The sequence below is a fragment of the Erpetoichthys calabaricus genome (assembly GCF_900747795.2).
Source record: "Erpetoichthys calabaricus chromosome 1 unlocalized genomic scaffold, fErpCal1.3 SUPER_1_unloc_3, whole genome shotgun sequence".
NCBI classification, from domain to species: Eukaryota; Metazoa; Chordata; class Cladistia; order Polypteriformes; family Polypteridae; genus Erpetoichthys; species Erpetoichthys calabaricus.
In genome coordinates, this window is record NW_026261594.1 from 564897 (window position 1) to 580268 (window position 15372).

The 15372-nt window shown below is 39.1% G+C and overlaps 1 protein-coding gene across 1 annotated transcript in view; it reads left to right on the forward strand.

The window, feature by feature from the left end:
- The window catches only part of LOC114669313 (stonustoxin subunit alpha-like), an 81277-nt gene that overhangs the window by 37688 nt on the left and 28217 nt on the right, over positions 1-15372 (forward strand). The window contains exon 4 of the mRNA XM_051921885.1: positions 506-620. Coding sequence (XP_051777845.1) covers positions 506-620 — 115 coding nt within the window. The remainder of the gene's footprint in view (positions 1-505; positions 621-15372) is intronic.

Here is a 15372-nt window from a genome sequence, read left to right on the forward strand (position 1 = left end):
AGCCTCCTGGAAGCACGAGGAAGTATGGAGGCAACCTGAACCATGTACAGCTCTGTGATGTCACACTGGCCTTGCAAAGCATCATGGGCCGCTTGGAAAAAAGATTTGTCTAAGCTGACCATGAGGTGAATTTCCAGGAAAATAACACGGTCACTGGCAAATACTGCACATTCACTGTGAAAAACGCTTTGACAAATTTCACCGATCACCACTTTTTAATCTGAGAGGTAGAAAACACAAATTGAAAATATGGGCCAGGATTACAGCAAAGGACAGGACTCTGTTTCTCTGAGACAACAGTGCTAAGGACAGCAGAATTGTTTTGCCAGTATAAAAAAAATCTGCAGAAAGAAAGAAGAATGTAAATGTCAAATTAGGGAACTTAAATTGTTGCTTGAAATGTGTCTTATAAAAATAAACAGGCAACAATGCAGTAGTTTATCTAATTTAACCTTTCATTAGTACACCCTGGGAAATGAATTTCAAGTGATTTCTCTTTTGTCAGAATCAGCCAGCTGCTGCTGTGAACAACTGGAGGAACTTGACCTGTCACTTAAAAATATCACTGAAGACTTCATGAAAATACTGGCTCTAACACTCCACCTCTACAGACGTGTCAGGTGAGTAACAAATTGTGGTGTTATGGGTCCACAGCTCTTCCATCAAAGGCCAGTTCGTTTTTAAATAAATAATCACCGCGTTCACGTCTTAGCAAGGGGGCGTGGTGGCTGTAGCGAGCCACAGGGTGATCTGTGGTGTGGGCATTTCTCACCTAAGTGCACAGGTGAGGGACTGCCCACATCCGTGATTGTTCTTGTGGCTAATGGGCTGCAGCTGCAATGTCCTCTCTGCATATATAGAGAAGCGCAAGCCGGTTAAGGGAAGTAAAAGAGAGACGAAGAAGGAAAGAAAGACGGAGGTTACAGAAGGAAGGAAGCATGCATGGAAGGGAGAGAGGGCGAGTGCGTCGGTGCGAGTGAGTGAGTGAACAAGCTCGCAGCAGCTGAATAGGCAACCTGGGTGTGAGGCCGACACCCCAGATATAGTAGTTGTTGTCGCTCCCGCAGAGTTTTATGAAGGACGGGAGTGTCTGGAAGGTGGAAGATTCTCCACAGATGACCGCGGGAATCAGGACTTGGGAACATAGTGTCCTCGACGTGAGAGCCTTGGCCGTATGGAGGATTTCCCAGGTCACTGTCAGGGGGAGCCTACCGGAGCCAAGGATCGGAAAGGCGACTGACAGTTGCAGTAGGAGTAGTCAGAAGGTCAGCTGCAATGAGAGCGTCTCTCCTGTAGAGCAGCCCAGATAGGCGTAGCAGGGGAGCCGCCAGGCTAAACAGAAGACACCGGGCTTTTTGGTTTTAACATGTTGCTTCCTGTGTTATTTTACCTCATGGTTTTTAGAAGAGTTTTTCTATTGGTTTTAACCTCCACTTCACAACTGTTTTATGGATTATTTATTTAATGAAGTTTATGAAAGAGCTGCAGAGCACTTTAATTTGAATCACTGCACTTTGTGGACACTGTTTTGATTTGTCTTTTAATAAAAGCACTTTGCACATTTTATACATCATCCCCTTGCTCAAATGTTATTGCCTCACTGTCTAGCTCATCGGTGACATTACCGACGGTGTTGAGTTCAAGGGCTCCCTAACAGCCGATGGGAGCGTGGAGCAGAACCCGCATCGTCACACAAATCTTCAAGAGTTTAATTCTACTGTCATTAAACACCACTTGATGTCACTTAATCCACTTCTAAGATCTTCTAGCAGAAGTGATGTCACTAAACACATTTAAAATTTTCTTCTTCTACCTACCCATTAATCTTAGTTAAAGATCAAAAATGTGGAACCTGCCCTGAGATCATGAGGCACAAGGCAAAAACCAACCTTGAATGGCTGACCAGTCTGTAACATGAGTAAATTAAATTGTTAAATCTTCGACAGGTGTATTATTGAGGTGCTTCTTTGTATCAGGAGATTGTGACAGGAGACTGTTCAAGACAGTCCATAAGCCACATGCCAGGTGAGACATTACTTTAACTTAGCATCTCATCTACTGACAGGTTCGCTCCATACCTGACTCAAGCTGGTGATCCTTGGCTAATGTGCAGAGCAGGTACTGACATTAGTCTTGTCTATGGATTGTGCTGAGAGATGAGTTATGTGTTTTGCTTCTGTATGAAACCTGACCAATGCAAAGCACTTCTCCTTACATTTTGTTTTTGGAGTCACTATGGAGCCGGGCACCACTTTTTAATGGCTTTTTATTCTCCTCTACAAGAGTTTAGAAGAGGTTTTTACTCTTTTTATCATCTGCCCAGTAGCAAAGGCACATTTTGAGTGAGTGCTGTGTGTGCATCTCAGCAGCAGATGACGTTGTGGTGTGGCAGGTCAAGTAGCCGTGATGGTTAAAGTGATGGAGATGTCAGAAGGTGTAGTGCAGCTCAGCAATCTGCTCATAGTAGCACTTAGAGAACAAAATGCACATAAAAAAGGAGAGTGCTTAAGTGCATATAGCATAGATAAAGATAAAAACACATTCAGCAGGCAGCTTACAGCCAAGGTTATTAGAGTTTTGCCTTTTTATATTAGTTTTTATTTCTATATTTTTCTGACCTTATTTGGAAATTCAATTTAGTTTTAGTTCTCATCGTATATTTTTAGTTTTAATTTAGTTTTTATTTCACAAAGGCATTTCTATTTTATTTTTATATGTCTGATAAAAAAAAGCATGATCAAAACCAGATACTGAATATGAACAATTTTATACAATTTTGTAATTTTAAAAATAACTATTTGTGCTGAACAAATGTGCACTGACTGTTGACACTTTTCATCATTTCCTTTAATTGCCCAGAATGGAAGAACTTGTGATGAAATTTAGGTGAATTTTAACATTTGAGGGTTAGGGCAGTGGTCCCCAACCTTTTTGACAGCACGGACCACTTTACTAGAAGCAAATTTTTCCAGGGACCGGTGGGGGGTGGGGGGGGGTGCGAGGTATGGGGTTTGAATGGGGGGGGGGGGTCATAGGGCAGTTACTTTTAAGTTATTAAGCAGTTCGCATACGTTTGCAACCCGAGATTTTTCTTCTTTTTTTTTGCATATAACAAAGACATATGCATTGCATTTGCCATTCCAACAGATTGCACATCACAAACATTAACACTGTTATCGTTTTTTCGTGTCTGTCGTTTTTATAGGAGGGTGACAATGAGTTAAATTCCAATGGATGTTTATTAAATGTTGACAAGCAATAAGCAAAAGGTATCACTGAAAACCACAGAAAACAAAAACAGCAAAAAAAAAAAACAGTACGAGGAAAGTTCAAAGAAATAAATTTTTTTTACAATGTTTCTATTTGGGTAACTGCTCTGTGGATGATTCATTCAAGCATTTCAAGGTCACTTTGTTGTAATAAAAGTATCTGCTGAATGTACTTCATAGTAACAAGATTTCTATAGATTCGTGTCATATGGGGAAACTGTCAGGACCATAAAAATACTTTGTTGTAATTCTCTCACACCTCGGTCTCTCTCCTCTCTCCGCGCTGCTGCAAAGCCTCGCCCACCAAGCGTTCTGAAAAGTCTGAGCGAGTCTCCGTTGCCGGCAGTTCTCTCGCTGCCCAGATATCGGACGGCTGCGGCCCGGTAGTGGGCTGCGGACCGGGGGTTGGGGACCCCTGGGTTAGGGTATATCCTGCTCCAGGACAATGTGCTTATAATGAAAGCCTTCAATATTGCATTCAGAAATCTCCTATACTGGGCTTTGTTATTGTCTACCAGCCATATTGATCTCTCATTCTGTCACATACACATTCAATTTATAGACAGAATTTTGCCACCTGCAGGCCTGAAAAGATGTCAATAATTAGAAAACATATTCTATTGTGTTCTGACAGGTGTGATCATGAAAATCATGGGGGCTTAGTAAGAACATGACTCTTAGGCTTGAATCAATTTGCAGACCCCACCTGGCTCTACTCTACTGAGAGAAACAAAGGAAAACAAGCAATGTAATGTGAAGGTAGTGACACTTGAATAGCCCATGAATAAGAACAGTAAACCATTAAAGAGCAGAACAAGAGTAGGTAATAGGTTTATGGTCTGGCAGAAAATGACAGAGACAGCATCTGAGATTAGGAACAATATGTACATTATCTAAACCTGTTTATCCAGAGCAGAATTGCTGGAAAACTGGAGCCTACTCCAAAAGGATGTAGGCAGGATGCAAGGCAGGAAAAATCCTTAGTATGCAATATGTCTGATATGGCTGATGTTAAGAACAAAAAGAATATGATATTTCTAGTATCTATTTTAAGAGAGAGAGAAAAAAACTTGAAAAAGGGGGAAAAATATTTTGAAAAGTAATTCTGCTACTGGATTATTTCCATAATATCAGGTATTTTGAGCTGTGAATATAAAATAAAAAAATATATAAATTAATAAATATAGAATAAATAAAAAACACATTAGTTGGTTTAGTTTTTCACCATTTGGCAGACTCTCTTCTCCTGCCTACTTGTAGTTCAGTAGAGATATTGCCAACTCAGGAATTTTATAAGGTTTGTATGGCTTCATTGTTAAACGACTTTTTTAAAGAAAAAGTGATTGGTCAGTAAAAATATGCTTATCTTGTACGATGACCTAGTCAGTCTCTCGATCAGTACTGTTTTATTTTCAAAAAGGATTTCTACTGTGCAAAGTAGCAGGTGAATTATTGTCAACAAAAAACAGCACCTGAGAAATAAACTGAAATGTTACACACTCGTGATTCTTCTATCCAAACGATAAAGATTTTGTTGACCAGCACATTCCAATTTCAAGTATTTGAATTACATATTGATTTATAAGAAGTGCAAAGAAAGGCACCAGAGTAAATCGCTTTCTATTTCACATGCTTTACATGCTTTACATTCAGCTTGCTCTGTCACCGCAAATGCTGTGTGAACACCGGCCCTCCGTCACCAGCTGCCATTCACTGGTTGAATACATGTGGGTAAGTCATGGTGGATTATTTTCTGTTTTAGTGTTAAAAGTTACGCGAGATGGACGTCCGAGGTGAAACTCCGTTAGCAGCTGTGTTATTTTTTGATTTTTATTTTTATAATTCCGAGATATCCTGTATTTATTCAACCTGGGGTATTCAATTACAGTATATACAAGCATATATAAGCATGAGTGGCAGAAAAAAGCCTCCAAAAGAAACAGAAAAGACAGCTAAAGCTTTATCCAAATCTAAACAAACGTCAAGTTGAAGCTCAAGGTACGGCCTGTCAGAGACTGACCTGGAACAGATAGTAGAAAGCACAGATTTCCCAGGACTTGTTTGCACTGCTGCATCATCCCCAGTCGAGAGCAAAAGTGAGAGCGAATGTGCAAGTGATTCAGGCCAAGATAATTCCAGAAGGCTCAGTAAAACTAAAAATGGCTTTACCTTCCATACTGTCATCTACCCCTCGCAAGCAAATAAAATTGGCTGCAATTGTGCATACTGCTTCATCTGTGGAGTTTGGGGAAGACCGAAACAATCTGTCCGAGCTGAAGGCAATGATCGCCACAATGGCTACTGCTCAAGACATAAAAGATTTCAAGGATAATATAAAGAAGGATATAAATGATATAAGGAAAAAGGACATAAATTATATAAGGAATAAAATTAAGGACATACACAAGACAAATGAGAAGCTGTTTCAGGATATTAACACTAGAATTACCAAAGCCTATGAAAAAACTCGTAATTCCTCGCCACCTTAAATCCCTTCGCACCCCTCTGTCAGCATCTATTGTCTTATAAATATCTCGATCAACACAAGTAGCAAGCAACTTACTATTCCATCCCCTCACCACCGCAGAAAAGGCAAAAAGTTCTCTCAGCTCAAACCTTGATTATCTCGGAGTGTGTGTATAGAGTAAATAATATATCGTTATACGACAGTTTCTATGGTTCAGTGGTAAGAACTGCTGACTTGTAATTAAGAGGCCGCCGGTTCGAAACAGACTGCCTCGCAAATTTGCTGTTTTGAGTAGTGAGCTGCTCTGTACATACATTTGATTTGCATCTGTAACAGTCGGTGTAAATTTATAGTACTTGCAAAAGTTAGCGTTTTTTTTTTTCGCTTTCATTCAGTCATGATCATGATACAAATTAATTAAACAGTCTTTGCATTCAGAACTCAACCTCTTCACAACAAAAGAAACAGAACAACTCACTTTTAAATCACAACATCATTACTGTGAACATGGAGAGAAAGCTTACAAGATCTTAACTCAACAAATCCACAAGCAGGAAGCTCGCAATGCAATCCCAGCAATTACCAACACAGATGGAGACAAAATCATTGATCAATAAAATATAATGCACACATTTAGAGACTACCATAAGGCCTTATGTTCTACTCAGATTAAAGAAGACAAGACACAACCTAAGGCATTGTTGGATGCATTACAGATACCACAACTAGATACTCTCAGTGCAGAAGAATTGGACAAATCTCTAGCACCATCAGAATTACTAGATGCTATGAACTCACTTGAGAGCAGTAAAGCAGCAGTCCTTGATGGCTACCTGCCGAATTATTCTCAATTAAGTTAGCTCCATTTTTATTAGCAACATTTAGAGAAGCTAGAGACAATAAAATTCTACCTTAAACTTTTTCGCCAAGCATTAACTCTGTTGGGGCGGATGTTGATTTTTGTCAACACAAGGGGCAGAGGGTAAAAGAAAGCTGTAAATGCTGATAACACTCACCGTCACATTATAGGTAGACCCTCTTTCCTCGGAGGACTATTAGACTCGTTGACTTGACGTTGAAACCCTGCATGTGCATGACTAGCATAGAGTAAGCAACATCTAGAATGGCATTGACATCGGGTGAGAGAGTGAACAAGAAAAAAATGCTATTTGCATATTATTATTTATTTTTTGTGTGTTATTGCTGAATCGATCTCTGACTTACCGAACTCCAATTTTAATATCAGTGATCTGGAGATCGAAAACGAAAGTCAGGTGCCTGCATCAGCTGACCGGTCGCCAGCTGATCGTAGTGCTGGACACGCTCAAGCAGCTGTCGCGCCAACAAAAATGTTTGTCCCGGGATGACTACACACACATTGATCTGTGAGAGACAAGCTGGCAACTGGACTTCACTAAACAACGCGGCCTGCTGGTGGACACTATGGATTAGCAGCCCCTCAACTACTTCAAGCCGTTTTCTTTTATCAGAAAGTGCCTTTCAGCTTATGAGTAATGAGACAAACACGTATGTAATAAATATGTGAATATGCCTATTGTAGGGGCTCCTGGAACATAAAACAGAGTGACATTTGTCATAGATAAGTATTTTATGTTGATTTATGCGTGAAATCATTGCTTTGTGAGCTTTTTAGAAAACTTTAGTTTTTTGGAAAAATATTCAGCCCTGGGGCAAAAAGAAGAAAAAATAATTAGCCCTAAAAGAGTTAATTACCACTTCTTTCAATGTTATATTAAAATACACTCCAAAGTCCTTGCCAGTAGGATTGAGAAAGTTCTTCCTTCGATAATATCACAAGACCAAACTGGATTTATTAAATGCAGACACTTGGCTTTCAATCTTCGTCGCTTGTTTAATGTAATATATTCATACCCATAAAGTCTAATACTCCAGAGATATTATTATCGTTGGATGCAGAAAAAGCTTTTGATATGGTTGAATGGAACTACCTTTTCACGACATTGGAAAAATTTGGGTTTGGCCCGAACAATTGTGCATGGATTAAACTACTGTATACCAATCCAGAAGCTTCAGTTTGTATTAACAACATTATTTCAAACTACTTCAAAGTAGAACATGGTATCAGACAAGGATGCCCCTTGTCACCACCGCTTTTTGCAATCGCCATACAGCCACTGGCAGTTCACTGTTAAAATGCTTATAAGATAAAGGGGATTATCAGAGAAGGACTTGAACAGAAAATATCTCTATATGCAAATGATATGGTACTGTATATATCAGACCCACAAAATACTGTGCCTGCAGTCCTAACAGCACTAAAAGAATTTCAAAAGATTTCTAGTCTCAAAATTAATTTGACTAAAAGTGTGCTCTTTCCAGTGCACTCTCCAGCACACAATATTAGATTGGACACCTTCCCTTTTATCATTGCAGATCAGTTTAAATACCTAGGGGTAAACATCACAAGTAAACATAAAGCTCTTTATCAACAAAATGTTGCTGTCTGCTTAGAAAAACTTAAACAAAACCTGTATAGATGGTCCACCATTCATCTTACTTTAGGTGGAAGAATTATCATTGTCAAGATGAATATCCTTCCTAAGCTTCTATTTCTATTTCAAAACATTCCAATATACACCAACAAATCATTTTTTAAGAAATTAGATTCACTCATAACCTAATTTATTTGGAATTCAAAACATCCACATATCTAAAGGGTGACCCTACAACGACCTCAGGCAGAAGGTGGCATGGCTCTACCTAACTTTCAGTTTTATTACTGGGCAGCAAATATACAACCTATAAAAACCTGGACATGGACAGAAATAGATGAACATGCACAGGCTTGGTCCACAATAGAAATAAAATCCTGCAGCACTTCACCTTTGCATGAGAACCACCTTTTTCCACCCTCTCAAACATACAGAGCTTTTAATGTCTGGAAAACATTTCAGATTAAACCACTTAGAGACCTGTACATAGACAACATCCTGTGAACAATTACACTCCAAATTTAACCTTCCAGCAACACATTTCTTTCACTACCTTCAAATTAGAAACTTTGTTAAATAAAATCTGCCCAACTTACCTCACCTCCCACCTACCAAGTTCTAATCTGGAAAAAATATCGATCAGTCTTGAGGACTCAGACAGCGTTTCCTGTAACATATAAAAACATTTTAAAGTCCCTCCCTTTCAAAGATCCCAGAGTACGTTGGGAAAAGGATCTCTGCGAATGTTGCAATCAAGTTCCAGCCTCACTGGGTCACATGTTTTGGGCCTGCGCCAAATTAACATAATTTTGGACCAAAATCTTTAAATGCCTTTCAGACAGCCTTGGTGTCACAATCCCTCCTAACCCACTAACAGCTGTGTGTGGTGGGCTGACAGAGGGGCTTAAAGTGGAGATGGACACACAAACTGTGATTGCCTTTACTACACTATTGGCATGTAGACTTATCTTGCTAAACTGGAAGTATCTGAACTCACCTCTTTTAAGTCAGTGGGTAACTGATGTTATATATTATTTAAAATTGGAAAAAAAATTCACTTAGTGGATCTGTGTAAAACGTTTTTCAAACCTGGAAGGATCTATTTAATAACATTTTAGAATAAGCGTTTAAATTGAGGAAGCAGATTCTCTTCCCCTTTTTATTCTATTTATTAACATACTTATTTTTTTCTACTATTAAAGTTTCACTATGTTGGCCTGGCTCTCTTTCTCTTCGGTGGGGGTTGACTTGACTTGAGTCTAGTTTTGTAATATTTGACTTGCTTCTATGAAATGTTGTTTGATTTTATTAAATTCAATAAAACATTTTAAAAAAAGTTACAAGGGTTGAAGACTAAAGGCAAGAATTTTCATTCAAAAATGAAAACTAAAAATATTTTTAATAAAATAATTATTTTATTTCATTTAGTCTTTCCAGCTACTTTAATAGTTTTAGTTTATTGTTTTTGTTTTGTTAATTATTTTATTTCAGTTTATGAAGTTTTTTTAATAATAGTTTCAGTTTTGATTTTAGTTGTTGTTAACTATAATCACCTTGTTTGCAGCATAGAAGTAGCAGCAGAAAGAAGGCGTGTAATAGAGAGAGCATCCTAAACAGCAAATACAGAGGCTTAGAGAGGGCCAGTTTACTTTGTTAAAAGTACTTAAGCGCCACCCAAACGTGTTTTACTCATTACATCAACACAATGCTAGTCCTTTATGATACTGAAGTTCTTGAAAACTGGCTTTGATGAAGTCTGCTCCCAGGAGGCCTGTATCTGCAGGAGATGCCAGCAGAACTCAAGAAGGAAATCACCGAGCTGCTTTGTAATTAGAAATTGGCACATTTTCCCCAGGTGTCCTTTAATGAGACAGTATGGACCTCCAAAGTGAGGTGGGAGGAGACTTCATATCAGAGAGGTAAAAACAGGTGGGTCAGGTACTCTCTGGGGGCATCAACCTCAGAGTTTTATTGTCCAACTGATTTCTTTACATTCCTGAGATGGTCAGAGATTCTGATTACTCTGAGGTGATATGTGGGAATGACGAGACCAAATGGGCCATCTCAAAATCAGTCCACAGAAAGAGAGAAGTAGTGATAGTGGGGGACTCACTCATTAAGGGGACTGAGGCACAAGTGTGCTCCAGAGTCTGGAAGGGTGGATAGGCTCCTGGCCAGAGTAGAAGTGAATTCAGTTGTCATTGTCCATGCTGGAAAATATTGACTTAAGTAAGGTCAGGCTGTCAGTTCTACAATCCGAATTTAAAGAATTAGGTGCCAAGCTGAGAGGCAGAACTGAGAAGGTGGTCTTCTTTGAAAGTCGACCTATGCAGGTTTGACACACGGCTGAAATCTTGGTTTTACACAGAAGGACTTTGGTTTATGGGGTATTGGGACTCTACACTTGAACTGGAGGGGCACTGGGGAGGCGTGTGAGTAGTTTAGTTGAGGAAACAGGGAGTTTAGGACAGGCCTGGTTTAGACCTTCACATAAAGAGAGACCCAGTAGTGTAAATAGAAATAAACAAGTCCACTGTTTAAAAGATAAAGTAAGTAAGTAATACATTAAAATATGCTTGACTTAATGTTAGGAGAATACAATGAGTGAGTTAGGTTTATATGTAGCTGCACATACTCTAAGTATGATACAATAGAAAGAAGAGAAATGTGGCAAATAACAGAGATGGGAAAGATAAACAGAGTGGGTTACATTACTTTTATTTGACAGTGGCGTGTTCATGGTCAGGGCGGCACGGTCATAAGTGGGATATGAACTCACAATCTCAGAGTGTAAAGTCCAAAGCCTTAATGACTACAGCACAATAGAATTGTGGGTGATTGAACTGCTACGGTAATGTTATTAGAGTAAATATTGAGCCAATGCAACAAAGTCTAAATAAGACTTTAAATATGGAGACAGTTGAGAACCAATGGAGTATTTTTAAAATTGTTTTTCATATAATGCAGGACAAGTTCATCCCAAAGGTCATCAGAAAAATCAGATTGGAATTAAAATATAAAGACAGTGCAATAGCCAATACTACATATGTGAAGTAATGGAAAACCACTTAAAAGAAAGGAATAGGCTCAGTCAAAGGGGTAGATGCACTAATTAGATTAAAGAGACTGAAATCTAACAAATCACCTGGGATCTCATTTATAAAACTAAAAAAAACGCTATCTGTGTTCAACAGCATCTGGGTGCTCTGCAACTGAGATCACTTGCAGCATTATAGCACTTCTCTGTGTTCTGGAGATCCAGGAAAGGTGTAAGATGTCAGGGTTTGAGTGGGTACCCAATGTTACCTGGCACATGTAATAAGATGATTGCTGATACAACAAACAGTACAGGCCTAATGAAAAACAACGGTCTACTAAAGCTAGTTTCCCTCAAAATAAATGAATCACAAGTAGACTGAGGCCATGGAGACATGATGTTTGTCAGCCTCATCATTGCATCACATATGACTTGTGCATTAATGGTGTGTATTCTCACTAGATTGTCCTTATTGCAATGTGAGTGCAGTAAAGTGACTCAGTTACGTTAGGAGAACCAGACCCAGTTGACTTTTTATATTAGTAAAATGTGTTATGTTTAATATATGTACACCCACACCATATGAAAACTGAATGTAGTGCCTCGTGAGTCAGCTAATGGCTTTCAGCATTGCGGGTGTGACGGAGTGAAGCTCAGTGCAAATACGTAGCATTGGCCCTCTTAAAAGTGAACTAAAATAGAGTCTGTGCATCAGAGCGGTGATATTTCAGTTCTGATATTAATTGTACTTTTACTTTTTATTTTATTTTTTAAAATTCATTTTTATTTTAGTTTTCAGTGGAGTCAACAATTTTTATTTTTACTGTATTTAGTTCTGTATTTAAAATTTTAGCTTTTATTTTATTTAATTCTTGCTTTTTTACATTATTTTAGTACAATGTTAATTTTTTTTTTCTGTTGCAAGCCCACAAATGCCGGCCTGCACATATTTCAATGCAAGTTATGTTTCAGTCAACAAAATACACTCATAGTTCATAATGCCGTTAAACACAGCCTGACGATCAATGACCAAAATGATTAAGTGGCCTAATGAGTACTGTGAGCAAGATCAAATGTTTCAACCCAAGAAACCGGTCTGTGCAGCACGTTGCTTTTAACCTTTAAACAAGCACGCATTTCGAAAGATTTGTTCATGCTGCAACAATGTCCACTGCACAGATAGCCACATAGTGAAAATATTCGCTTGATGAGCTCCTGTAATGCAGGTACACAGACGAGGTCCTCGGCCACTGGCACCAGCAGACTGTCCATTGACGATTTCTGCTGCCAGTACTGAAGGGCAGTGACATGCGGTGAGGTTCATGGCTGGTGACTCCTTCAGAGTTTCAAATATATGAACCCCAAAGAGTAGCTTATTCCCTATTCAACTGGCAGCATGCACATTGACTACTGGTTGTGTTTCAAATCTCATCAACATTCTTTACACACACATATGTAAGGTACATATTTGGCTAAGAAAGAACGTTACATTTATAGTGGCAAGAAAGAGCAGAGAGATCGCATTTGCTCCGTACCCTCCATGTGTTCTAAATTTACCGTTGCAATTCCACAATTCATACTTATTCAATGCAAATGAAAGTATAGAGTGGTGTACAAAAAGAAAGTGGATGTCAATTTTGACCTTAATTGAAATATTTAGTTGTTTTTTAAAGCTTTTAATTCTGATGCTTTAATCTACGTATTTTAATACAGACTGTTCAACAAAAGGATAACAAGAAAAGCAAAAAAATATTTTGTTTAAGGTCAAAATGTAGTTTTTAAATATTGGATTTTTTTCTTAGTCTGATCCCATTTGTTATAAAATTGATTTTTTTATGGTCTTTCCTTTATTTGACATGAAGCCTATCCTTCCTTCCGCAACTTTCTTGTTAAAGTCCTCCCTATTTTCCTTTAGTTTTAAAAGTCTTAATCTTCCATTTTGGCAGTCAGTCGGAACAAAGAATAAAAATAAACGGCCCGCTGTTGTGCACTTGACTTTCTGATATTGCTAACTTATTGGCGCCTCTGCGTAGAAGAACAGCAGCAACGAGCACATGTCAGGCTCACAGGCACCTCTTTCGGTGTGGCACGGTACTGTCTGCCATACCTTGTGCCTTTTCACCTCGGTTTTATGTCCGATCAGCAAGACTAAATATATTACATACTTTCATTAAAGATAATAGCCAGACTGTGGAAAGTCAGGGTGTATAATAAACGTGTCTTCACACATTATGTTGGTGACATACAGAGAGACAGCAACAGGCACGTGCCAACTGCATACATCAACCCAGTGCGTGAGGGAGAGCACAGTCCGAGGTGAGGCTCGTGTCATCTCATCGCAGGTGCACCTTGCGTTTCTCCCCTGTATTTGAACAGAAAATGTTCCAATTCAGCGATTTTAATATAAAAATGATCAAAATTATTGGACCTGCATGACTCTAATTTGGAGAGCCAGAGTCGGGGTGGGGGAAGTGGATAAAGAAAGAAAGAAAGAAAGAAAGAAAGAAAGAAAGAAAGAAAGAAAGAAAGAAAGAAAGAAAGAAAGAAAGAAAGAAAGAAACTGTGTTTTTGTTTTGCGGACATTGTGTTCTTCGTATGGAGAAAAGAAAGTGCTTCCCCACCTATTAATAAAGGTGTGCTGTGTGGCAGTTTGTGCCCAGCATGTCTGTGTTGTTGTCAGGACGGCTGTACACACCCCTGTGATCCACAACAGTAGAGCTGCTGCTGTCCATTTTTACTGATGGCTTCTGTGCTTCCCTTAAAGGTCACTGAGTCTTTAATTGTCCTCAGATATTTACAACTGTCAATTATCTCCACTGCCTGCTCTTTGGTGATTATTTCTTGTTGGTGACTGGTGCTGCTTCTAAGTTTGATTATTAGTAGAAAAGGCTCATCACACCAGTTCACAAAGTCATCTCTCACTGGACCAGGACTGGTTTCATTCACACTCAGTAGGCTAACAGTCACTGAGTCATCAGCACATATTGAGATGAACCTGTCCTCAAATTGACTGACACCACTATTAGTGTAGAGGAGTACAAAAGAGGAGAAAGAACAGACATGTTAGGACCTGTGGATGAGGACAACATGTCAGACAGACAGCCATTGACTTTCACTCTTCAGTTCTTGTCTCTTAAGTCAATCAGCCATCCTACCAAACTGAAGTCAAAATTAAATTCTTTAATATGTCTCTGTGCAAGAAGGTGAGGCTGAATGGTGTTAAAGGCTGAAGAGAAGTCTACAAACAGGAGCCTCACATGAGTCTTGGTGCTCTACAAGGGGTCATAAAAGAGATGAAGCAAAATGATATAAGAACATAAGACATCTGACAAATGAGAAGAGACCATTCAGTCCATCAAGCCTGTTTGTTTAGTTAATAACTAATCTGTCCCAATGTCTCATCCAGATTCTTCTTAAAGGTCGTCAAGGTTTCTGCTTCAACTCCATGTCTTAGTAGTTTGTTTCAGAGTCACGCAACTCTTTGCATACTGAAGTTCTTCCTGACTTAAGTCCTAAATGCACTTCACCTTAATTTCCATTGATTTCCTCGAGTATGAGATTCACCCTTAAGCTGAAAAAATTCTGCAGGATCTCCTTTATCAATGCCTTTGGGGATTTTAAATACCTGGATGAGGTCACCACACAGTCTCCTCTGCTCAGACTAAACAGGTTTAATTCTTTGAGTCTGTCACAGTAGAACATGTCCTTCAGTGCTGCTGTGTCTTTCTCATATCAGGGTGACCAGAACTGCACACAATACTCCAGATGTGGTCTCATTAGTGCATTATATAGTTTGAGTATAATGTCCCTGCTGCTGGTCACTACTAGAGCTGCCAGTCCTGAGTAGTAAATGACAGACAAGAATTCCAGTTTGTCATCGTCACCCCGTGGTCACCTGTGACAAGTCCGTCTGGTCACCTGAGTGCAGGACACCGTCAGTCTCATGTCTGTGACGTTCTTATCCAGTGTTGATGTCCACATGTCAGTCTGAGTGACTTGGCACCAGTCAGTCCAGCATGAAGGCAGGAGACCCTGTCAGGTATATAGCGCCTTACTTTATAAGAATGGCAGTGGTCTCTTGTTCACACTGCACTTCAGTGAAAAGTCAGAATACAAGTGGCCATT